The sequence below is a fragment of the Thamnophis sirtalis genome, unplaced genomic scaffold (genome assembly GCF_051295495.1).
Source record: "Thamnophis sirtalis isolate CommonGarterSnake01/CBP01778 unplaced genomic scaffold, rThaSir2_p1.2 scaffold_7, whole genome shotgun sequence".
NCBI lineage: Eukaryota > Metazoa > Chordata > Lepidosauria > Squamata > Natricidae > Thamnophis > Thamnophis sirtalis.
In genome coordinates this window covers 73,935,966-73,959,090 of record NW_028261387.1, presented here as the reverse complement: position 1 = coordinate 73,959,090, position 23,125 = coordinate 73,935,966, and the positions used below count along the sequence as shown (strand labels likewise).

Below are 23,125 nucleotides of genomic sequence, written 5' to 3'. Positions count from 1 at the left end.
CTAAGACCCTTTTACGGAGGAGAGAGGACCCACCTCTTCGGGGCCGGAATAAAAATTAATAACCCTGGAGGAGGAGAGGGACCGAGGAAGCAAGTGTGTACTTTTAAAAATAGCAGCCTGGGAACGGCGGAGCGGGGGAGGCGGAGAAGGGGGTCGCGGTTCTGCCCGGCTGTTTGCGCCGAAGTTTTTTTTTTTCTTTTTCCAGTAGGGCCGAGCCAGAAACGGCTTCTCCTAAGCCCGAGGGTGGGGACAAGGAGAGCATGCATGGATCCCTGAACCAAGAGGTTAGCAGGCAGGACTGGAAGGGGCACAACCCGTGAATCCGGGTTTTTGTAAATTTGGCTGAGCATTATGTTGCTGGGCCGGGAAGGCGACAGGCTCTCTTCGGAAAATTCGGGCGTCGCTGGGAAGCTTTCTTCAAAATTGCCCGGGAAATTGTGACTGTGTTACTTGCTCTTCCCTCGTTGCCCCTTAAGACAATCCTTCAGTTGGAGGAAGTCGGTTTCCCTTGGCGAGCACCGCGGCCACAGCGCGTGCTTCCTCCCCGCTGACCTTTTCTGTGCTGAGGGGGAGCTCGGCCAGGTGCAAATCGGCAAATGGCTTTGAAAAGCCACCGCCAGTCCTTTTTTGCCTTCAGCCGCAGATTCTGCTCGCTGTAGCAACTGTACGTGATTAATTCGCCGTGCGGTTATGAGCGTTTAATGTGCATTGGATACTCAGAAGAGCTCAGAAAATAATTGTGTGCTCCTTTCACGGAAAATCTCTTCCTCTGCCATTACAGCTGCAATCACAGGCATGCTTAATCAGGATTCAGATGTTGAATTGGGGCTTTTGGGGGGGGGGTTAATTCCTTAATGATAAAGCTCAGGGGTGACTTTGGGTCAGTCAATTTCTCTCAGTCCAACATTTCTTTGAAGAGTGACTACAGAGCAATGTTTTTCAGCCCTGGATACTTGAAGATGTTTTGGCTTCAACTCCCAGAATTCCCCAGGCAATTGAAGGCCACATAAGTTCTCCAGTTTGAGAGACACTGGTGTAAACTGAATCTGAGTCCACACAACAAATTGTGGTCAAGAGATGAGACTTTTTACTAACAATTCAACCAAGATACATTTGAGATTAAAATGGTCTCTTTTCTGACCCTAAATGACTGGTTAATTGGAAGGGCTAAAACATTAGGTCTAGAAATGACCTGGTTAAGTTTGTTGTTTGAACAGTCCACCAGAGAGCTTTGTGCAACAATCATTTTTCTCAACAAGATTTTGTTCAGTAAAAATACATGGTTTTCCTATTTCAATAGTGGGAATTAAACTTAATTTATATGACCATAGGTGAAATAAAGTACACAAATAAATACTCCAATTGTAACTCTTTAGAAAGTCAAAACAATTATAAATAACAAAATTGTAAAAAAAATTCTTTAGAAAGTTAAAAAAAAACAATTATGGCAAGAATACCAAACTCTTTGGGACAGAGGGCACATTTGAATTTTAAAAGCATCAAAGTTGTAATCACTAAATGAATGTTAGAAAATTTCTAATGGATACAGCCAGTTTAAAAATACTTTCACAGTAAGACAAATGGGTAACACTGAAGGAGAATAATTTGTTCAATGTCTTATATGGGAAGAAACAAGTCTGGGTTCCCAAGCACAAAATCAATATTTTTAATTCATAATTATCTTCTGCTTAGGTTTAGTATTTCACACGACACATATTGCCAATTTGGAATATAGATCAATTTCAGCCTTCACTTAGAAATACTTCAAGTGGAAAGTTGGCTAAAGCTGATATTTGATCCATTTATATTGAGAGTTCTCATTATTAAGCACCAATGCAATTTCCCATATTTGCTCTTTGTTAATTATATTTCATTTAATTGTAAAGCTAAGCTTCACTAGTAAGCATATCTTTATAATTGCAGAATCCAAATGAGTCTATTTCTATTGCAACATTTTAGTACAAAAATTTTGAAGAAAACTAGTAGGTAACCTTAATTTATCTAATAACCAAGATTGCTTTTTTCACTTAAAAAAGCAAACCATTTTTCAGTGGCTGAAATACATTTCTGAAATACGCAACCAGAGAACTCCCTTCATATAATGCAAGCTGAAAGTATGCTCATTTCCTGAGAATGTACAGGAAACAGGTGGTCTTATACAAGACCAGAGGAAAATGTGGAGATGTTACTTCTAACACTTTATATAGCCACTTCCAACAATTAGGGCCAAGAATTCCACTTTAGTTTCTATGCTGTAATTGCTTGCACAGTGCAAAGTACACAATACAGAAAATTCTAAAAGAACATCATATACTATATTTGCAACGAATTACCATCCACAAATCTTGTTTGTCCCAGTTGCGAAAGAAAATCATTTCAAGCACCTCCAGTCACCTATTGTCAGTTATTTGCATTTTTTTTACAACTCTAACTGGAGTGTTGAAGCTGCACAAAAAGCAGCTCAATATTGTTCATATAATAGAGAAGGAAGAAACCATGACTGACTCAGTAAAGTTGCAAATAAATGCTTATCTCAAGAGCAACATCTTCCTAGGGAGTTATTAGATCCTTGCTTAGTTAGCAGTGTAAAACACAGGGTATTCTGGGCCAGAAAACAAGACCTCAAAACAAAGTAGTGTCTGCCTTCCCCATGATTTATAATTCCTGGAATCTCTAGCTAGTATTCTGACTGTAAATTCTGTGGATTTTATTCCCAAATTATCTGGACAACACTAAACTAAGAGAAAACATCATGGAAACATTAGCCATTGCCACATTAGGTGTAAGAAATTGAGTAGATTACAGATAGTTTTCAATGTATAACTCTTCGTTTAGTGACTATTTGAAGTTACACCACCACCAAAGAGACATGACTGTTTTTCACCTGTTTCTCAGCATTCATATGGTCACATGATCAAAACTTGGACGCTTGACAAGGTTCAAATTTATGATGGTTGCACACCCCCATGGTCATGTGATCAAAATTCAACTCTTGGCAACTTGCTCATATTTATGCTAGTTGCATGTAATCACCATTTGTGACTTGAGAAGCAAAGTCAATGGGAAAGCCAGATTCACTTAACAACTGTGCTACTAATTTAATAATTGCAGTGATTCACTTAACAAATGTGGCAAGGTAGGTCGTAAAATGGGGCAAAACTCACTTAACAAATGTATCGCTTAGCATTATAAATGTTGGACTCAACTGTGATAATAAATTGAGGACTTCCTGTACTTATGTGACACAAAGCTTTTAAGGTTGGCTTCCACAAGGATAGTTATATCAAGGGAGAACTGAATTCTTTCACCTTAGAATTAATTTTTGATTCTAAGTTATAGACATTTGTGAATTTGAAGTAGGTTAACAAATAACCCAAGACTTCATGCATGTGACTGTGCCTTGAAAGTAATTTTCTTAGTGTAAGTTTGCCAAACAAACTGGTTTCTTTCACATATAATCCATATATCTTAAGTGTATTATTTGTCTCTAGCACATTGTCACAGAAATAAGTATAGAAATCAGCTTTAGTGTCATATTTTAGATATAAACAGCAAGCAGAATGAATAGAATAGTCTCTACATAAGTATGAAATGTAGTAAAAATTGTGCTATTCTGATATGGAGCAAAGCTGACATCTAATGGTCACATATGTGATTGAATATTAATATTTCCCCATTGTTCATCAACCATAAAATCCAAATATTGATGCTTTGGACGGATTTCCTTTAGAAATTGCACAAACATGGAATTTAGGTTGTATTTAAAACAATACAGAGAAGAAAAACATTACTGACTTGTACAATTTTAGATAATGTATTCAACATATTTCAGAAAAAGACTTGTGCATTAGCAACGAAAGTCAAATTGAAATACTCAATGCCATGCTTTTGATAATTTAAAATGTGCTTGCGTGCAATTACACACATAATGCATATACATAGTTACATATACAATCAATATAACATGTAACAATATACAATACTTAGCCTCGGATGTGGAAAGTGCTTGAATTCGTTCTAGATTGTTTTATAATTCACTGTAAAATGTTAGCCAGTTAATCCAAACAGCCAATTGTGGCTATACCTACAAAATGGCATAATTTCCTAGGCTTGCTATTTGCAGTTCTCTGATTTAGAATTTATTTCAATTGTTGATCTATTAAAAACAAGAAGTCTGCCTGAAATGCCAAGTGGTTTTATTATAAGCACAGAGAACAAACTGCTTCTGAGAAGGAGCATGATTCAGGGCAGATCTCAACGCCCTTTGTTGGCTAGGGTCAGGTATACATCATTTCCGCCATGTGAGACATTTCCTTAGGTATATGCAGGAAGTACTCCATATAACCTGAAAGATCTTCAATGGTCACATCATCTACATGAGCTCTGGCTTGCTCAGAGCAAGATTTGAGAGAACTGGAGGAAATTCTTGATGTGAGCTGTGGATTGTTCTGCACATGTGCTGCTCTTTCAGATACACACCGGAGGGAGTTCTGTATGTCAGAAAACATGTACACATTTAGGTTTTGCCATTGCTTACACTGGCATTCATTCTTTACACATGCACAAAAATTCCCTTTATTTTGTTCAGAGACAGACTGGAAATCAGAAAGATCTGAGACCTTTAGAATTTCTGTGGGAAGAACATTACCAATATATTCAGAAATATTCTTTGGTATTCCAATCATGGATGCCTCAGAATCTTTGACAACTGATTCTTTCTTTCCAAATTCTAGAGGATGACTGCCCAGTTCATTTTCAGAAAATTTCTTTGGCACATCCAAATCTTTGTTGCTTTGAAAAGCATCTGTTAGGTTCTTGTGCATGGATTGGCTACCGGAAGCCATTTGTTTAGTGCAGTGGATGAATTTAGGAGGATGGAGCACAGGAGACTTTGATCGCCGGCAACGTTGGGTTCGAATTGTTCCTCTTAAAGGTTTCCTCAAACACCTGCAGGATGAAAATAGAAAGAGATAAGTACTGTAATTCACTCTGCACAAAGGACAGCTAGCCATTTACAAGTGCGCAAAATGCTATCAAAATTCCAATCTTGAAACTCCTTCTAAAAAGCTCAGAAAGAACTTTTATTTCAAATTCCAGAAGTGGCCCAATCTATAAAAGGATTACTTCGGGGCATTTAGAATAGTCAGGAACAGTCTATGACTCACTCTGTAATCCACAGGGAAAATATTATTTTTAAAAAATGTGTTGTATTCTCAGATATTGAACAAATATTTTTCTTGCAACTGACAAAAATAAAATATTGAGCAATTACTAAGATCTCTTACAATAAAATACAATAGCAGAGTTGGAAGGGACCTTGGAGGTCAACTAGTCCAACCCCCTCCCTGGGCAGGAAACCCTATACCGTTTCAGACAAATGGTTAGCCAACATCTTCTTAAAGACTTCCAGTGTTGGGGCATTCACAACTTCTGGAGGCAAGCTGTTCCACTGATTAATTGTTCTAACTGTCAGGAAATTTCTCCTCAGTTCTAAGTTGCTTCTCTCCTTGATTAGTTTCCATCCATTGCTTCTTGTTCTACCCTCAGGTGCCTTGGAGAATAGTTTGATTCTCTTCCTTGTGACAACCCCTGAGATATTGGAACACTGCTATCATGTCTCCCCTAGTCCTTTTCATTAAATTACACATACCCAGTTCCTGCAACCGTTCTTCATATGTTTTAGTATCCAGTCCCCTAATCATCTTTGTTGCTCTTCTCTGCCCTCTTTCTAAAGTCTCCACATCTTTTCTCGGCTGATCTTAGCTGTTTTTTATAACGAAAACAGTATGAAAACTGAAAATAATTCATTTTAATAATCACACTGCAATGCTTCCATACTGTCCAGTCAAAAACATACCCATCAGTGTGAAAATGTATAGTACAAAACATTTTGATTATATGCTTAAAATATTTTTCACAAGGTCTAAAATATATGCTTAATTTAAAATGTTTTTAGCACAAAAATATAGGTAGAATTTTTAAGAAAACTAGGAATGTGTTTATCTTTTGAGATAACCAGTATTTAAACACTATAAATATACCAGATTTGCATTACTTCACTGACTTTGATACTTATAGCCTGGGGCTATACTAGTTGATAGCTACTGTATATACTCAAGTATAAGCCTAGTTTTTCAGCCCACTTTTTGAGCTGAAAAAAGCCGCCTCGGCTTATACTCGAGTCAGTGAAAAATTTGCCCGAAATGGAGGAGAAAAAGGGGCGGGGCCATGCCGCTGGGTGACGCTCGTGAATGGCCCAGCGCCCCTGAGTTTCCCCTCCCTCTGTGTCAGTTTGCCGCGCAGCGTGCACCGCACCATCCCCCCTCCTCACGTTCTAATGTAATGCAGGGCTATCTTACGATTCCCCTTCCTCCCCCTCCTGCCGCTCTGCAACGATGTCCCACCTCCTCCTTGTTATGGCAAGCAGCCACATAGCGATGTCCCACCTCCTCTGGTACAGTGATCCAATGATAGGAATCACTGTGCCGTGTGTCATAGGAGGCGGGACATCATCATCACAGCGGGACATCAGCATCATGAGGTGAGTGAAGTATTTCATTGAATACACCGGTATTGTGTGATAATAATTTGTTATGCAGAGCAAATTTTTACAATGGCTACTGTATATTTAATGGGCACAGGCAGGCTGTATATGTTATTCAATGGGCAATGGCATTATTGGTATCTATTTTTATTTTTGAAATTTATCGGTAGCTGCTGCATTTCCCACCCTAGGCTTATACTCGAGTCAATAACTTTTCCAGTTTTTTGTGGTAAAATTAGGTGCCTCGGCTTATATTCGGGTCGGCCTATACTCGAGTATATACGGGTAAAAAAATGTCTGCACAAAAGGAAGGGATTCAGATCACATAGAATATGCCTTTATAAATGCTGATCACCATAACTTTTTACTAGTTTGGAGGCACTTCTCTGGGCTCTTTTAGGAGCAACTGTGTTAAAATTAATGAAAAAAATAGAAACTGGGCTGGCATTATCCCAATGCCATATGCCATTTAATCTTAATAGAAAGTTTTTCTATCATAGAAAAATTAGAAAATTCATTTATAGACAGCTCATGTTCTAAATTCAACACATTGATGAAAAAACTGTCCAAACTATGAAAGACTATCCAACTGCAATATTTTCTAGATGTCAGCTAAATGATCCTCTGGCTACAATGTTGAGCATTGCTTTTTCTAATTTAAATTGCTGTTTAATTGATTGTTTAATTTTCATTGCTGATATGCTTATTGTAAAGTGATCTGGTTTATTTTGAAGAGGATATGCCCACTACTTTCATCATGTGCTATCAAGCCAGTGTCGAACCTTAGCAGCCACATTTTCTCCATGAACACCAGGCTCAAGGCACTATTGCACCAAGTTGATTTTAATACAAATCAAATCTGGCTATCTTTGAGTACATCCAACTTTTAAAATTATATATTTGGAAATAAACTTGAATTATAAGAAGCCTAGTTAAATAGCTTGTATATCAATATCTGACCCTAACCTTCCATTTCTAGGATTTGAATTCATGACATGGTCCTATAACTGCCTTTCCTAGGCAGCTGAAATAGTACTTTGACGTAAGAAAATATGTTTCAGTTTTGTAAGAGAAAGATTCTGTTTACAGCCATTTTTCTTCCTTTTGCCTCATCTGGAAAGCAGAGAACCTGTTATGCCATGCATGGCAACTGAATATAACTCGATTGCAACATTCATAAAAACACTGTAACACTACTAAATCAAACTATTGCATCTTTCACCGCTTTCATTTATTTTATTTTATTTTCAAATTGATCATTCTAAGATGTTACGTGGACCAGGATATTTAACAAAACACTTTAGCAATTCTTCATCCCAACTATTAGTCAAAATCAATTCCTCTTACCAGTGCCAACTTTCTTTAGATCCAAATGTCATCTTTACTTTGGATTCATCTGTACTTCCTACAAATGTTTGTGGAGATGCCCCCTCACTCACAGGGAGAGAAGCAGTGGATCTGAAGCATGAGAAAAATATGTCATTTTAAATTTATAATCTAACCTCAATCAATATGTTTTGCATAATTCACAATATAATTGCCATTGCAATTATACAACATTTACAACCAGCTTTCTCACTACTGTTCTTTGTATCAACAGCATTCTGAGTTATTCTGAATATTACTGGGGAAAAATGATATTGGAGAATAACTGCCCATTTTACACAGAAAAAGATATAGCATAGTTGTATTTATTTTAGAAAATGTATGTTCTGCCTTTTATGAAATTTGGACAGCTAATGATAATAGCAATAGCACTTAGACTTATATAGAGAGTTTCACAGTGCTTTACAGACCTAAGTGGTTTACAGAGTCAGCCTATTGCCCCCAACAATCTGGGTTCTCATTTTACTAACCTCGGAAGGATGGAAGTCTGAGTCAACCTTGAACCGAAGAGAATCCAGCCCCTGGCATTCAGCAAAATTAGCCTGCAATACTGCATTCTAACCACTGCACCACCATGGCTCAGTCAACTTGTACTAATAATAAACTAGTAGTAAACATAATAAAACCTTTATAAATCATGCAAAAATCTCCACAGAAGTAAAATAATTGTAATACAATAACCAAGAAACCAAACTTCACATGTTTGGGCTCATCTAACATCCTGCCCCAGCAGCTGGGGAAAGGCCAGATCTTCAGACTTCCAGAAGGTCAAGTGAGACCTTTCATATTTCGGGGATGTGGGGAGGCTGTTTCGTAGAGTAGCTGCAGCAGAAAAGGAGGCATGACTCCACGTATGTTTAATAAGGGGACTTAGAGCACTCACCCTGTCAGATCTGATGGGATAAACAGTAACTGGCCCTAGACCTCAAAAGGCTTTAAAGCCAGCACCTAGAATTATACCTGAAAACATACTGGGAGATACTGCACTTAAAAGTGACCTAATAAATTGGGAAGCTTAAAGGGAAATAATCTACTTATGAAAAGAAAAAGGTAACACATGAAGAAACAGATGTTTGAGATCCCTAACCTTGGGAACTTATTTGGAATTTTATAAAAAGGATTGTGGAAAAAACAATAAAATAGCTGTTTTAAGGAGAGGGCCAGAGAAAGCAGGCACAAAACATTGTAATGACACCACTGTTCACTTTATTTAGGAGTTTTGGTGGCGCAGTGGTTAGAATGCAATACGTCAGGCCACTTTTGCTGCCTGCAGTTCGGCAGTTTGATTCTCACCGGCTCAAGATTGACTCAGCCTTCCATCCTTCCGAGGTGGGTAAATGAGGACCCAGATTGTTGTGGACAATAAGTTGAATCTGTAAACCACTTAGAGAGGGCTGTAAAGCACTGTGAAGCAGTATGTAAGTCTAAATGCTATTGTTATTTATTTTTATTTATATATTCATTTTATTCAGAAGATGCCACCTGACTCCAACAGACTCTACCTCACTGCATAAAAATATAGTTTATAAATATACAATAAAATATCATATGGCAAGTATATCACAAATGAGAGATCTAGACAACAGCAGCAAACATATTATGAAATATAACTATTATATTCAGTCCCAACTATCCTAGCCCAAAGCCTGGGAGAACAGCCAGGTCTTAAGGCCTCTGGAATGCCATCAGGGGGTTAGCCACCCAGGGGGGATTCAAAAGGACAGGCATAGAAAAGGCATGTTTCAAACCTGATAGATAGTGCTGATTAACTGAAGGAACCTAGACCATGCCAACTCTGTTGGAGTAAACTGGCTGGACCAACAGCACAGCAAATAGGCAGTTTCTCAAATTCAAGGAATAGAAAACAGCCCCATTTTGATAAGTTGGAGGGTGGGAGAATATTCGTATGAAAAAGCCACTACATAAAGTATTTTATACCGTTAAGGAAAGCCTAGATCAGAATTTACTATGTGCTCTAAACCCACAAAAAGGGTATTATACTTGGAAGTATAACAGAAATGGTATAGATTTGAGTAGTAGATACTAGAGAATAATCTGATCACATATATTTTAGTTCTCCTCAAGGTATCAGGTGACAAATTGGATCCTTCTTTTATATTTTATATTGCAAAGATACATACAGTTCTTACTAATTAATTACACTGCAACTTACCGTTCTGAATCAACTCTTAGTTTTTTGAAAGCTGCCCCGAGATTTTCCTCATTCTCCAACATTGTTAAGAGAACAATCCACTGCACTCTCTCCCCTTTGGAGATAAATAGAAAAATGAACTGGGATGAAATTCCAGGAATCTAATGTAGGAAATATCCTACTAAATTTGACTAACTGTAGATCAGTGCCTCAATAATTTTTACACGTAGTCTTTGACAATTGGGACCAGAATCTTGGTTGTAGAGCGGTCATTAAACAAAATGTCACATGACCACTTCGCTGAATGACCACAATCCCAGCTGTAGTTGTTAAATGAATTTGAGGGTTTTTATATGATGGAGTCCCTGGTAAAGAGCACAGGGATGCCTCTGAGGGTTGGGGGATGCCTTGGGAGCCCAACAGAGGTCATACACAAATTGTGGGGGTGCTGCAATGAAGTCTCAGTCCCCCTCTCTCTCACACACATTTGATGAAATGTGGGTGGTATTATCTTTTAAGGTAGTCTTTAGATTAAAAAATTGTGTTTACATAGAATGGCATTAAGTATGCATAGCGTACAACTGGCCTTTGGTTACACTTGTAGTTTATTGGCCAAAATATTCCAAAACTGACATACAATACTGTTCTGTTAGCAAAGAAGACTGCATGAGACAGATAATCTAGTCTCCATCTTTTTTAACTAAAAGACATTATGCAAAAGCCTCAACTGATCAAAGATATGTGGCAGAAGTCAATATCTAAGGACCAATCAGATAATGTCCACTATTTAATATAGAATGCAGGTAATCCTCAGCTTATATCCATTAATTCAGCAACCATTCAAATTTATGGTAGTGCTGAAAAAATAGATGTAGGATGAAATTCGAAATTCCAAACATCGCAATGTGATTCTGATGTTGCAGGGAACTATGGTCATGTCATCACCATTGGCAACCTTCCCTGCCAGCTTCCCATAGGAAACATCAATGGGGAAGCCAGCAGGGAAGGTTGCAAGTCTCTCTAGTAAGTTGCTCCCATGTTTCTCCTCCTTTCAGGACCCCTCTGCCCATGCCCAGCCTCCACTGACCCTTCTAGATTTTTCCCCTGATCTCCCTCAATTCACATGCATCTTGTACTGACTCTCCAAAGACTTTCCCCAGCCTCTCAGACTCCCCGACAGCTCCGTCACATCCCTAACGTGGAACTGCCACCTCTTCTCACTTAACAACCAATGCTTCTTAGAGTTACTAAGACAACCAGATTTACCATCACTAAGAAATGTGGTTAAGTGATGTTGTGCTTTATAACCACATCGCTTAGTGATGACAATCCTAATCCCAGTGCCCTAACCCAAGAACTACCTGCACATACAAAACTCTTGAAAACGTTTTAAGTATTTGGGTTAACAAAATTAATTTTTTAAATAATAAAAGTTAAAGTATTAAGTGTTTATCATTCTTAAACTGGTACAAAAGAAGAAACCTGCCAGAAAAATGCTCACTTGGACACAACTCCCTCCCTGCTCCACTCAGTTGATGTTCATTTGCTCAAATTGTTTAACTGACACGTTTCTTAGTTGCCTGTTTGATGTCATTATGACTCATCTAGGATGGGTGTGTCATAATGTATTTGAAGTACATACTAACTCTTGAATCAAAGAACAAAGAAAGCACAAAAGGAAGTGATACACCAAGACAGCTTCCTGGGATGTTCATCTGCCAAATGGATGATTAACAGAAGCTACATTAAACAACCTGTGTTTTCAAAAAAAAACTTAACTGAATGTTGAACCCAGGCTTCTAAAAACTAGGCAAGTTCTTTATTTTTTTTAAGTTTACATATACTTATGCAAATCCCAGAACACTTATATTATTTTAATACTGAACTGTTTAATAGTGCTTATGTAACCTGGCTATTATTCTCACTGGGTGAGTAGTTCAGTCTCTTGAATGTCTCCTGGTTCAATTCCCATTAGTTGAGTAATGGGTTAAAATATGATTGCAGCATAAAGCCTGGTTAAAGGCAACTTATTTGGTGGTGTGGAATGAAGAAACATATTGCTGATCCATAGATTTCCTCTATAATATGGTGTTTATGTATCCATTTTGTTGTTTTACTGTGACATCGAAAAATAGACATTCTATAAATAGATAAAGCTATATTGATGATGATGTAGACATTATTGAGGACTTGATGGAATCTGATGATAAATTCGTATCCATGGTTTCAGATGGTAAATATATCATCAGTAAATCTCAAGTTATTGGGGAGGGGGGAGTGAGATGGGAAGAGAGACTTTGGATGTAAGAATTGTTGTTCTAGTTCAGCCATGAAGATGCTGACATATTGTGCAGCCATATGTATATATATATATGGCTGTGCCACTGATTTACAGATAAATGTTTTTCCAAAGGTAAGATAACTGTCGTATATGACCTAGTGGCAAGGAATCTGCGCTGATCATTTCCTGAAACATGAATCACAGATTCCTTGTTAAAATGAAATGAAATCTGGTTAGAATTACAAAACACAATTTACCAATTGAACTATTTCCTATTAAAATCCAATTTATTGTAATGATACTACTAATTATATAAATTTATTTCTATTTAATTTATTCACACACACATAGTAGGAGGAATTAGGAGAGGTTCTAAAAAAAAAAGCCAAACTGGTACCAGTAGTGGTAGGAGCACCCAGGGTTTACAAAATTGTCTCCTAAATCTTTATCAGCCTGAGAACCAATCCTTACCTGATGGATCTGAAGGCTAGAAAGTGGAAAAAAAAATAGGGACCTGGAGATAGTTATGAATCATACCACAGAATGCATGGATAATTAAACACGCCTGGACAAAATAAATATTGATTTATGACTGAAATCACAATTATGTTGTTGGGCATGTGGTATGAGTATGATCACCTAGAAAACAAAATTGATAAAAAACAGAAAGGGGAAACTGGATGGGGGGGGTGAGATATAAAGAGATTATAGAATTGTTCTTGAAAGAACTTTAGAATGTTAGTGGAAACAAGTCAAACAGATCTGCATCTGTCCATGCAGTCATCAAGGGTCAAGCTCTTAGGACAATAGAGATTACTTCCCAGGGTAATGAAAGAACTAGTGGATGTAATTGAAGAACAAGCTTGGTAATGCTGAGAAATACAGGAGAACTGGCAAGATCTCAGAAAACTGGCATAAATCTATCAGTTTAGCATAGATCTATCAACTTGATATTTTGGACAAGATATTAACAAAGATAATCGTGCAGTGTGTTTTGACTTATGTATGCTACCGATACAATTAAAAGCAGCCAGCGCAATCTGCTACAATTCTTAGCATATTGATCTTACTGATGTTTGAAAGTAATGATAAATTTGATTTCAGCTTCAATTATTGAATGCAGACATAGTGTACTTGGACCTCAAAAGAAAACCCTTTATATAATGTGTCGTAACATTCTCCTTAATAAAGTGCTCAGAATTTGAGCTAGATGATAGCTTGGTTATGGTCACAATTGCTATGAGTGTGTGCTTGTTAATGCTCCACTTCAGTGTGGAAGACAATATCATATCACAAGGACTACATACACTGCTATGTATCCTGGGCTGTTCATTTTTATGAATGAGTTGGATAGAGAAGTTGAAGGAAGCTTATCATGACATTAAACTGGCAGGGGCGACAATATTTCAAATAGAGAGAAAATTTAAAAAATCCTAGACAGGCTTGGGCTGTGGACTGAAATGCATACACTATAATTTAACAGAAGGATGTGTGTAAAGCTTTGCATCTGTGCTGTAATAATGTAAAGTCTAAGAATAGGATGACTTGACAATAGTCTAAGTTATTTCCTTATTCTTGCTATTAAATATGTGATATAACTTAAAATGTGTAGTTGGGACAAAAATGAAACACGCATTCTCAAGCAAAAGCATATCCTATTCTATTTTTAATTTCACCTTTTGTCAGAATACGTTGTAATTTTGGATGCATTCCAGTGTCCTTTCATTTTCCTCCCCCCAAATAGCATTACTTAAAGGTAAAGGTTCCCCTTGCACATATATGTTAGTTGTTCCCTACTCTAGGGGGCGGTGTTCATCTCCGTTTCAAACCCAAAGAGCCAGCGCTGTCCAAAGATGCCTCCATGGTCCTGTGGCCAGCATGACTAAACACCAAAGGCCCATGGAACGCTGTTACCTTCCCACCAAAAGTGGTCCTTATTTTTCTACTTGCATTTTTACATAATTTCGAACCGCTAGGTTGGCAGAAGCTGGGACAAGTAACAGAGCTCACTGTTACACAGCGCTAGGGATTTGAACCTCCAAACTGCCAACCTTTCTGATCGACAAGCTCAGTGTCTTAGCCACTGAGCCACCGCATTCCAATTACTTAGCTTTGCATTACTTAGCTGATTTAAAAAATAAGTACAGCCGCTGAGTTGAGAGACACCAGGAATCTCAAGCTGGGCCAAAAAATCCCCAGAAGCAAGCAAGAGCAAAGACTGCAGCATTGGGAGCAAGGAAACTACATGACCTGTGTATATGTAGTCACAAAGAATGGAACTCAGAGTCCTTTTTAGGGCAATAGCATTATTCAGCAAGGTACAAATAACAAAAAAAACAACTAAGCAACTAGATGAGTTTATCATAGCAAATCCTTCCTCTTTATTTTACATCATTTTGCACCAAATGAAGTCTATGAGTCCAAGCTGAAACTTAAGTTGTGTTTCCCAACCTTGGCAATTTTAAAATGTGCAGACCCAAAACGCTGGTGAGGTTCAACACATCTGAATTGTCAAGGTTGGAAAACACTGACTGAGATTATTAATCTATGCATTAGGTCAGGGGTCTCCAAATTTGGCCATTTTAAGACTTGTGGACTTCAACTCCCAGAATTCCTCAGCCAGCTTTGAGGAATTCTGGGAGTTGAAGACCACAAGTCTTAAAGTGGCTCAATTTGGAGACCTCTGCGTTAGGTCAAAGTGCCACAAATCTTTTGCTGCCACAGAAAAAACTGCCCCGAAGTTGAGAAAAGCTTCACCTGTGGAGTTTCTTGCCTGCGACCGAAGCCCTGGATCCGAAGGAAAAGCTAGGTGGCCGGAAAGGAACAAAAAGGGGTGCTTCGTAAAGCAGCCGAGAATGGGGCGTCTAGCGCGGTGACTCAACAGAAGTCCATCGCTTTGACGGGTAGAATCAGCTGCTCTGCTCCGGTTGACAAGGAATCACGCCAGTTCATGCGCTCAGGCGGCTCCGCGCAATGGAGACGGCGGGAAGAAAATGCCAAAGGTTCCTTTCCTTCACGCAAACCACCACCACCCCGTCTCCCCTCAAACCTATGAGCGGAAATAAACGGGTGACCCGGATCTGGAAGGCAGAATCCCCATGGAGACGGTTTGGTTTTACTAGCGCGCATGCGTTTTCCTAAATCCTTTCGTAGAGTTTCGCGCGCAAACCAGGAGCGGATGAAAATGCGAAGAGCGGCGATAGAGAGAGGCGTGTGGTCCTTCAACGCACGCGCACTGCACCGTCACTTCCTGTTGTTTTTTATGTTCACTTCCGGCGGTGGCTCGTTGGACTGATTGAGTCCGCTTTGTCGGGTAAGTTGGCCCTTGTTTTCTTAGGATTCGATCATTCTGAGGGGAAAGAATGGAGAGGATTTTCCCCCCAATTATTATTTCCATTTGGATAAATTGATTTGCCTTCTTTTTTAGTGATAACTTAGTCTCCCCCGCCTTCTCCCTTCAAGGCAGGTACGTTTCGAAGAGGCGAAAGTGAAAGGCTGGGCCTCTTCTTCAGCTACGTCATTTCTACTAGTTTGTGCGCGGACGGATTTCTTATTTAATACGTAGCCCGAATTCCGGGTCGTCAGAAGCCGCGGTGACCGTCCCTTCTGGAGTTTCCTTGCCACGGAAGTTTCATGGCGCCTTAAAGGCGAACGTTTTGGGCGGTTAGGAGACACGTTTTCGCCCTTACCTTCCGTAGTGACTCAACATTAAAAAGTCTTGGTCACTTGACAACATGCAGAATGGCCTAACCCCAACATTATCCTAGAATTCAAATGATAATTAGACTGTATAATGTTAGTGTTTTTAAAATAATGCATTTATTACATTTTCCAACCGCCCTTCCTATGAATATACATATATATTCGCAACACAGGCATACAGATTGAGTTATCCCCAAAAATATTTCCCTTGTGAAGTGTTACAATTTTGTTTGCCAGATATTCAATAAGATTTTTTTCTGATCCTTTAAAACAAGATTTTTCTATTGCTTAGAGCATTCGTATAATATTTGGCATTGTTGAATTGATAATTCAGTTTAATGCTTTTCAGAGGATCCTCAGTCTTATGAGACTTACTTATTAGTTGTATATATCACTGTAATTTAAAATTATTTCAAACAGCAAAAATGTAGTATTATGGTATAAAACACCTATAATGGTATCCCATCATTCTTGCAAATTGCTGATTGCTTGATTTCTGAATTAAGTGTGAATTGTATTTGTGTATTTATTGTACATCTGTAGTTTTATATAAGATAATTCACGTATTAGATATTAATAGTCATAGGCAATGTCTATACATATCTACATATTTATGATAGATAGATAATTTCTTGTAAAAAGTTTTAAAATTAGAATAATTTTAAATTATTCTAGAGAAGAGTTAAACAAATGATAGAGCTTGATAAATCTTAACTGATTTTCTGTAGTAATCATAGCATTACTTTATTTTTAACTACATAATGGAATGTACATCTCTGAATGAAAGTACTAAAGTACTATATAAGTAAAATTTAGGTTGGTGTAGCCTTATCAGTTCAGCAGATTAAATACTGATTTTGATATACTCCTTTAAAAGAATGTTCCAAAAGTGGATGAGTGGATTTCATTACACTTTGTCAAAGCCTCAGTCAGATGAATTTTATTCTGTCCCATCTATGATGTAAATACAGGCAGCTCTAGTCTATTGTTCAGAACTACCATATTTTTCGGAGTATAAGACGCACCGGAGTATAAGACACACCAAGATTTTGAAGAGGCTATTTTTTTTAAAAAAGGTTTTGCACTCTGCAGACCTCCCCAAAACAGCCTGTTTTTCATGAAAACGGGCCCATTTTTTGTCAAAAAGGGGCATGCATAGGCTTTAGGAGACTTGTAGAGTGTTCGGGGGGGGGGCAAAAATGTTTTTTGCTCATTTTTGTCCTCCCCAGCCCCCAGGAGCACTCTGGAAGCCTCCTAAAGGCTATGCACAGCCATTGTTGCAAAAGGGGCAGGGTTTCGGGAAGGCAAAAATGCTGTATTCAGTGTATAAGACACACCCAGATTTTCACCCTCTTTTTTTGAGGAGAAAAGTGGCGTCTTCTACTCGGAAAAATATGGTACTCTTATGTTAGAACTGTGATAGCGAACCTATGGCACATGTGCCACAGGTGGTACGCCAAGCCCTCTGCGAGTATGTGAGTTGTTGCCCCAGCTCAGCTCTGCCGCATATGCATGCGCACCTCCCACTGGCCAGCTGGTTTTCAGGGCTCTGCTGTGCATATGTGGGGGAGCAGGGCACATGCAGGAGATGTACGTGCGTGCACAGTGGTGGGGAGTATGCGTGCAGTCACACACAGGTGCAAGGGGCTGATCACACAGGACATGCAGGGGTCGGGTTGCACGCAGAGGGGGTGTGTGCTTTGCATTATGGGTATGCGTGTGCATGGCCACTTTCGGCACTCAGCACCAAAAAGGTTACCAGAAAACAGCTGGCCGAGCTTAAAGCCAGAAGGACCTTGTTGATTTCCAAAGGATCTGCCTAGGCAGAGTTCAACTCCAAGTTGAGTGATTGATAGAGTCCAAGAATATTCCTCACAGCTCCTTACCTAAGATGTACTTTGTCACTTGAAACAGAGCTGCTGGGCTGCTATTGTAGATGCAATAACAACAGAGAAATAAGCATGTTTTGCTGCCCTTTTCGCTATTAGATAGGTCCTCATATAAGCTTTTATATGTTCTCAGTCAACTTCCTTCTTTGCCTTCCTCTAGCAGTGGTCTGGGCATCTCTTGTACCATTTCATTCCTATAGCTGCTCAGTAAACCATGGGTCTCTCCAATAAATGCAAGCATAGTTAACCACACAGGTGCAATTCAGCTTAGCATCCCCATCATAGGCTTGTTCCAAACAGCAACAAAGGCATCTGCCAAACTAAATGTCAGCTTTGGGGAAAGCCCCCAAGCTCCTTCTGAAACTGCACTAGGTCCATGAGACATCTGAGTGTGTATGTGTGGGGGCGGACTCGTTGCAGGATGGGACAGCATCCCATCAAATCCCGCAAATGCAGATCACAACACCACTTCCCCAAGGCAAACACCAGATTCATTATGTTGCCCCCTGGATAAGTCAGAGCACAAATGAGTTGGGCTGATCCAAGGCTGCCATGAACTGTTCAGTGCTTAAGCCCTGAGATGACAGGCTGAAGTCTCCCAGAAGCATAAGCCTGCCAACCCAGGAGCACAGGCAGGCATACAGCAATGCTGCAGGGAGGAAGGTAAATGAGCAGCAATCCTCACTGATGCCTATATCCAACCTAATAAAGAGGGTCTCTTATCTAGTGTGGTCTGACCTTGTAAGCCCCTTATGTTGTGTTAATTTCTTTTAATTCCCAACTACCATTTTTATTCTGCTATTTTTTGAGCTGCTATATAAAGAGATTCTAAAAGACATTTCTATGCAAATTGATATATAAAGTAGTAATCAGCATTATATAATAGTATATATTGATGCATTTCAGTTAGAAATTTATACTTTCATTATGGCATTCAAGTTTTATAATGAAAGTTTAATATTTTTTCTTCCAAAGATTCGAACCTTTCTGGTTGGTGATAGGTATCATATTTTCAATCATTTACAATTTTTCAGTCTCATTCCATATTAAACGGCTTAATACTTTGTCTTAATATGCAAAAGATAATTTACTTATAAATTATTATAAATGCATATTTAAACACTTGTTTAGAGAAAAGCTTCAAGGTATTGCAAGAAATGGCTTCTTTGATGGCATGGGTAACAGTTAAAATTGATCGTAGGATTTTTTTTGTGAAATAGCTAGGAACTTGAAAGGTGACTTGAAAGTCAGTCTACCTTGGAGTCTATATAATATGCAGTTCTGTTAAATGTATACCATTTTTATAGGCTTATTGCAGTTCCTGTTCTCTAAACGAGAGACAGTTTGGTGCAGTGGTTAAGCATCTGGGAGACGTGAGTAGTCCCACCCTAGGCATGAAGGTGATCTTGGGCCAGTTATTTTCTCTCAGCTTTAGGAAGGAGGTGATGGCAACCACTTCTGAAAAATCTGCAGGGTCTTATCCAGGCAGTCTCCAAAAATCCAACATGATTAGACAAAAGGAAAAAAAATCTACATAAAATCAATATCAGTATGTTTTTCTTGTTAGCATTCATTATATGGCAGGCAGAAGAGCATTCTAACAACCTGCAGATGGAATCAGAAGCTAAAGAAGGAGATGAAGAGAGCCTGCAAACAGCTTTCAAAAAGTTGAGAGTGGATCCAACTGGGTAGGTAACAATTGCTTAAAATTATTGTTTTTTATGGCCTTAGTGCTTTTAATGGTGTATTGCTTTCTTTTTGCAAGCTTAAAATTGGAAGTGAACAAAGTTTCAGAGCTCATCATTCATGTTTGCCTTACTCTAGATTTTGCAGAAAATGCTGTTTCTAGTGTGGATATTGGGAGGTTTCATTCCCTAGCATTGACTTCAAGTAATAAAATATGTGTAAGATATGCATGGATCACTTGGTTGGTTCAGGATCTTGTGTTTGTTTTTACACAAACTCTGACCAGTTGCATTATCCTTTCGGAGATACTTCCTTACCAAATTCCTCAATGCTTTCAACAGTGACCAAATTTCTAATGTACTTTCTTCACTCAGAAAACTGGGATACATTCAGAGATGTATCTGCCTTGAAAAAGCCCATGTTGAACATCAGTACAGGAAATGTTTTATGGCTTTTGTATTACAGGTAGTCCTCGGCTTACGACCACAATTGAGCCCAAAATTTCTGTTGCTAAGAGAGACAATTGTTAAGTGAGTTTTGCTCTATTTTACAACCTTTTTTGCCACTGTTAAGTAAATCATTGCAGTTATTAGGTTACTAACACAGTTATTAAGTAAATCTGGCTTCCTCATTGACTTTGCTTGTCAGGATGTAGCAAAAGATGATCACATGACCCAGGACACTACAACCATCATAAATATGAGTCAGTTGCCAAATGTCCAAATTTTGATCATGTGACCAGGATATGCTACAATGGTCAGGAGTGTGAAAAAACAGTAATAAGTCACTCTTTTCAATGCTGTTGTAACTTTGGTCACTAAATGAATTGTTGTAAGTCGGGGACTACCTGTATGTCATAAATGGTTTTATGATAATGTTTCTGTCATTAAATGTTCTATGTAAGTATTTGTTCCAGATAGTTGGGCTTGCATGATTTGTTTACGGTTCTAGCACTAATCAGTTTTAAGTACTAGATGTTCACTTTATTGAGCCATGAGACTTATCCCCAGTTTCCTACTGACTTTCTGGGGAAGCAATCATGGAAGTTTGGAAATGGCAATCACATCATCGTGATATGCTTGGTAAACAATTGAAGGAATTCCCAAGCATCTAGATCACAATCATGTGACCATCTAGATGCTGAGATGAGTAGAACTCTGAAGATTGGTCATAGCCATGCTGCTGTATCTTGCAATGGTCACTGACTGAATGATTTTAAGTTGAAGACTACCTGTACCCTGTTCCACTTTCTTCTTACTCATTTTACAGAATAGCATTTAATATGTTGTCTGTTCCTTAAATCAGATCTTCTGTTAGTGAAGGAACAGGATTGCGAACTCCAGGCAGAGCAACTGTTGATGGAGGCTGGCATCAAATTGTCTGTTCAAGAGAGATTTGGCACCGGTAAGGAAAACTACCCTTTTTTGTTTGAAATTTCTTTTTAAAGTGTCAATACTTGGCTAAGATAAATGTGTAAAACTTAGGGTGAAGCTTATTGTACAGCGCTCTGTTTGCATTTTGTTTCTATCTTGTCTAGTTGAGAATTTATTTGGAAATAACTGGAAGAAATGCAGTGGATTATTTTAATTACATCAACTGTTCATAATATTTCTTTCTGATTAGATATATTTGCAACCCTTAAAATTTTCAATTTGATTTTTTTATGGACAAAAGTCAAGGCACATGACATGAAATTACTTCATCCATAGAACGAGAGCAAATAATTTAGTACAAAATGCATATGTTCTAGAATGAAATATATTCTAGTTTCTGCTAACATTATTGCTTTCTGTTACAGAAGTGCACGGAAATCCTTGAAAGGGACAACAAGACCACAACGACGCAGGCGTTCCAAATCTCCTGTTCTTCACCCCCCAAAGTTTACATACTGCAGCATGAAAGCATCTTCTGTAAATAACCAACTGAAACACAAAAGTCAGATTGATGCTCCAAAGAATAAAATCAGTCCAGATCCTAGAGTTTCAGAAGAGCTGTACCTAAATGGGAAGAGGTGCCCCCTTTTAGACAACAGCAACTGCAGAAAAAGCAGAGCAGGACATCAGAAAACATGTACTGGTGAGCAGCCTTCCAAGAATTTAGGAAGAAAATGCCATACTTTTTCTTTGACCTTTGAAACCAGCCTGGATCCTAGCCAGCCTTCAGATTTCCAGTCTCTCTCCAAGATGAGTTATGAGAAGCAGTGCCCATACATGGACAAAGAATGGCAAGCAATAGAAACATACTCCTTTTCCGGTTTGCGGAGCGTCTTATCAGAGTGTGAAAAGGCAGTCCTGGAAGTGCGTTCACAATCTTTACCAAATCGATCACCTTCTAGTACAGGTTCGTCTGGCTCTGTCCGGTCTTGTTCGGAGCAAGCTCGAGTCTTTGTGGATGATGTGACTATTGAAGATCTTTCTGGGTATATGGAATATTACTTATATATTCCCAAGAAAATGTCTCACATGGCGGAGATGATGTACACTTGAGATGAGAATCATGGGTTTAAAATTCAGTGGTGGTAGTGAATATTTCCTCAGTGCTGTAGATGGAAATGTGTCCATTGTCAATGCTGCGTGTTTGATCAAATGTTTATTTGCACCATATAATGTAGTTTTTTAAATAAAGTTTAAAAAGACGATATATGTTTAAAGGTGCGTTGGATTAAATCGGATGGTTTAAGAATGTACCTGGATAAAAATTTTGTTCTCTTGATACAGTCTAAATTTTAGTTTCCTAAAAACTTCAAACAAGGTTTGTCTTTTAATAAGAGTTTTCCTAAAATGCAGCAAATTCTGTAGATTTCAAACTAAATTTACCAAATTAGGTAAAACAATCAGATCTACTGATAAATTTGCAGTAAATTTGCAAGGATTTTCTTTCTTTTTGTATTTTTCCCCCCCAAAAATAGAGTTTTCTCACTCTAAAGTGAAGAATGCTTTGGCTGAACAGGAGTGGATGTTTTTGTGAGAGAACTTTGAGCTCATATCAGTTCTGATAATGAAAAGAAATTTCTAATTCAGGTGGTTATGCAGATAACTTACACTCTGCTAGTATAAGATTGGTTAACTTGTTATGCTAAGCCAAAATCCTGGGGTTTTTTTACGAGCATGTCTTTTGTAACCATCTCTAAACGATTGGATTTCTTATGATGATAACAAAAATAGATCCAACAAGCCTAAAAGGTACTCAGTCCTGCCCTAGTTTGATATTTCAGATGAGTGAAAAGTTAAAATAATTTTGTGCACTTTCTTGTATAGGATTGAATATGAGTCTGCAATTTTTAAAGAAACAGGTTTTGGCATTGTTAATATTTCCTCCTAAATAATTTTTCTGATCTAACTTTCCTTAATATATCAGCTTCTAGCAAAACATACATACCCCTAAGTTGATTTTAATCAGATTAATATTTCATTGGTAAATATAAGTTTTTCTTGAACATCCAACAATGAGCTTATATAGTTCTTATATAGTTTTCTTTTTTTAAT

At 38.3% G+C, this 23,125-nt stretch overlaps 2 protein-coding genes across 5 annotated transcripts; one reads left to right on the top strand and one right to left on the bottom strand.

Annotated features, from left to right (window-relative positions):
* Window positions 1-4,179: 4,179 nt before the first annotated feature.
* On the bottom strand, window positions 4,180-15,453 carry LOC106551512 (oxidative stress-responsive serine-rich protein 1). 2 transcript variants are annotated; one of them, XM_014069633.2, is made up of 4 exons: window positions 15,121-15,453; window positions 10,104-10,197; window positions 7,892-8,002; window positions 4,180-4,947 (listed from the first exon to the last, which is right to left on the bottom strand). In XM_014069633.2, the coding sequence occupies exons 2-4, from the start codon at window positions 10,163-10,165 to the stop codon at window positions 4,278-4,280; spliced, it is 843 nt and encodes a 280-aa protein (XP_013925108.1). In that variant the 5' UTR covers window positions 10,166-10,197; window positions 15,121-15,453; the 3' UTR covers window positions 4,180-4,277. The 2 variants fall into 2 exon arrangements, with proteins under 2 accessions (XP_013925108.1, XP_087576543.1); XM_087720417.1 differs by lacking the exon at window positions 15,121-15,453 and adding an exon at window positions 11,584-11,654.
* A 140-nt stretch (window positions 15,454-15,593) lies between these two features.
* On the top strand, window positions 15,594-22,278 carry LOC106551509 (oxidative stress-responsive serine-rich protein 1). Of its 3 annotated transcripts, none has more exons than XM_014069629.2 (4): window positions 15,594-15,676; window positions 19,522-19,642; window positions 20,946-21,044; window positions 21,439-22,278. In XM_014069629.2, exons 2-4 carry the CDS (start codon window positions 19,566-19,568, stop codon window positions 22,124-22,126), a joined length of 864 nt encoding a protein of 287 aa, XP_013925104.2. In that variant the 5' UTR covers window positions 15,594-15,676; window positions 19,522-19,565; the 3' UTR covers window positions 22,127-22,278. The 3 variants fall into 3 exon arrangements, with proteins under 3 accessions (XP_013925104.2, XP_013925105.2, XP_013925103.2); XM_014069630.2 differs by lacking the exon at window positions 15,594-15,676 and adding an exon at window positions 19,059-19,327; XM_014069628.2 differs by lacking the exon at window positions 15,594-15,676 and having other exon boundaries at window positions 19,458-19,642.
* The last annotated feature ends 847 nt before the right edge of the window (window positions 22,279-23,125 follow it).

Bases quoted from the DNA above. Each gene is read 5' to 3' on its own strand.
- LOC106551509 (XM_014069628.2), top strand. From the start codon at position 19,506: ATGTTTTTCTTGTTAGCATTCATTATATGGCAGGCAGAAGAGCATTCT. The intron at 19,643-20,945 runs GTAGGTAACAAT...TCCTTAAATCAG, and splicing joins TTGAGAGTGGATCCAACTGG to ATCTTCTGTTAGTGAAGGAA. The intron at 21,045-21,438 runs GTAAGGAAAACT...TTTCTGTTACAG, and splicing joins TCAAGAGAGATTTGGCACCG to AAGTGCACGGAAATCCTTGA.
- LOC106551512 (XM_014069633.2), bottom strand. From the start codon at position 10,165: ATGTTGGAGAATGAGGAAAATCTCGGGGCAGCTTTCAAAAAACTAAGA. The intron at 8,003-10,103 runs GTAAGTTGCAGT...CTCATGCTTCAG, and splicing joins CTAAGAGTTGATTCAGAACG to ATCCACTGCTTCTCTCCCTG. The intron at 4,948-7,891 runs GTAAGAGGAATT...TTCATCCTGCAG, and splicing joins TCTAAAGAAAGTTGGCACTG to GTGTTTGAGGAAACCTTTAA.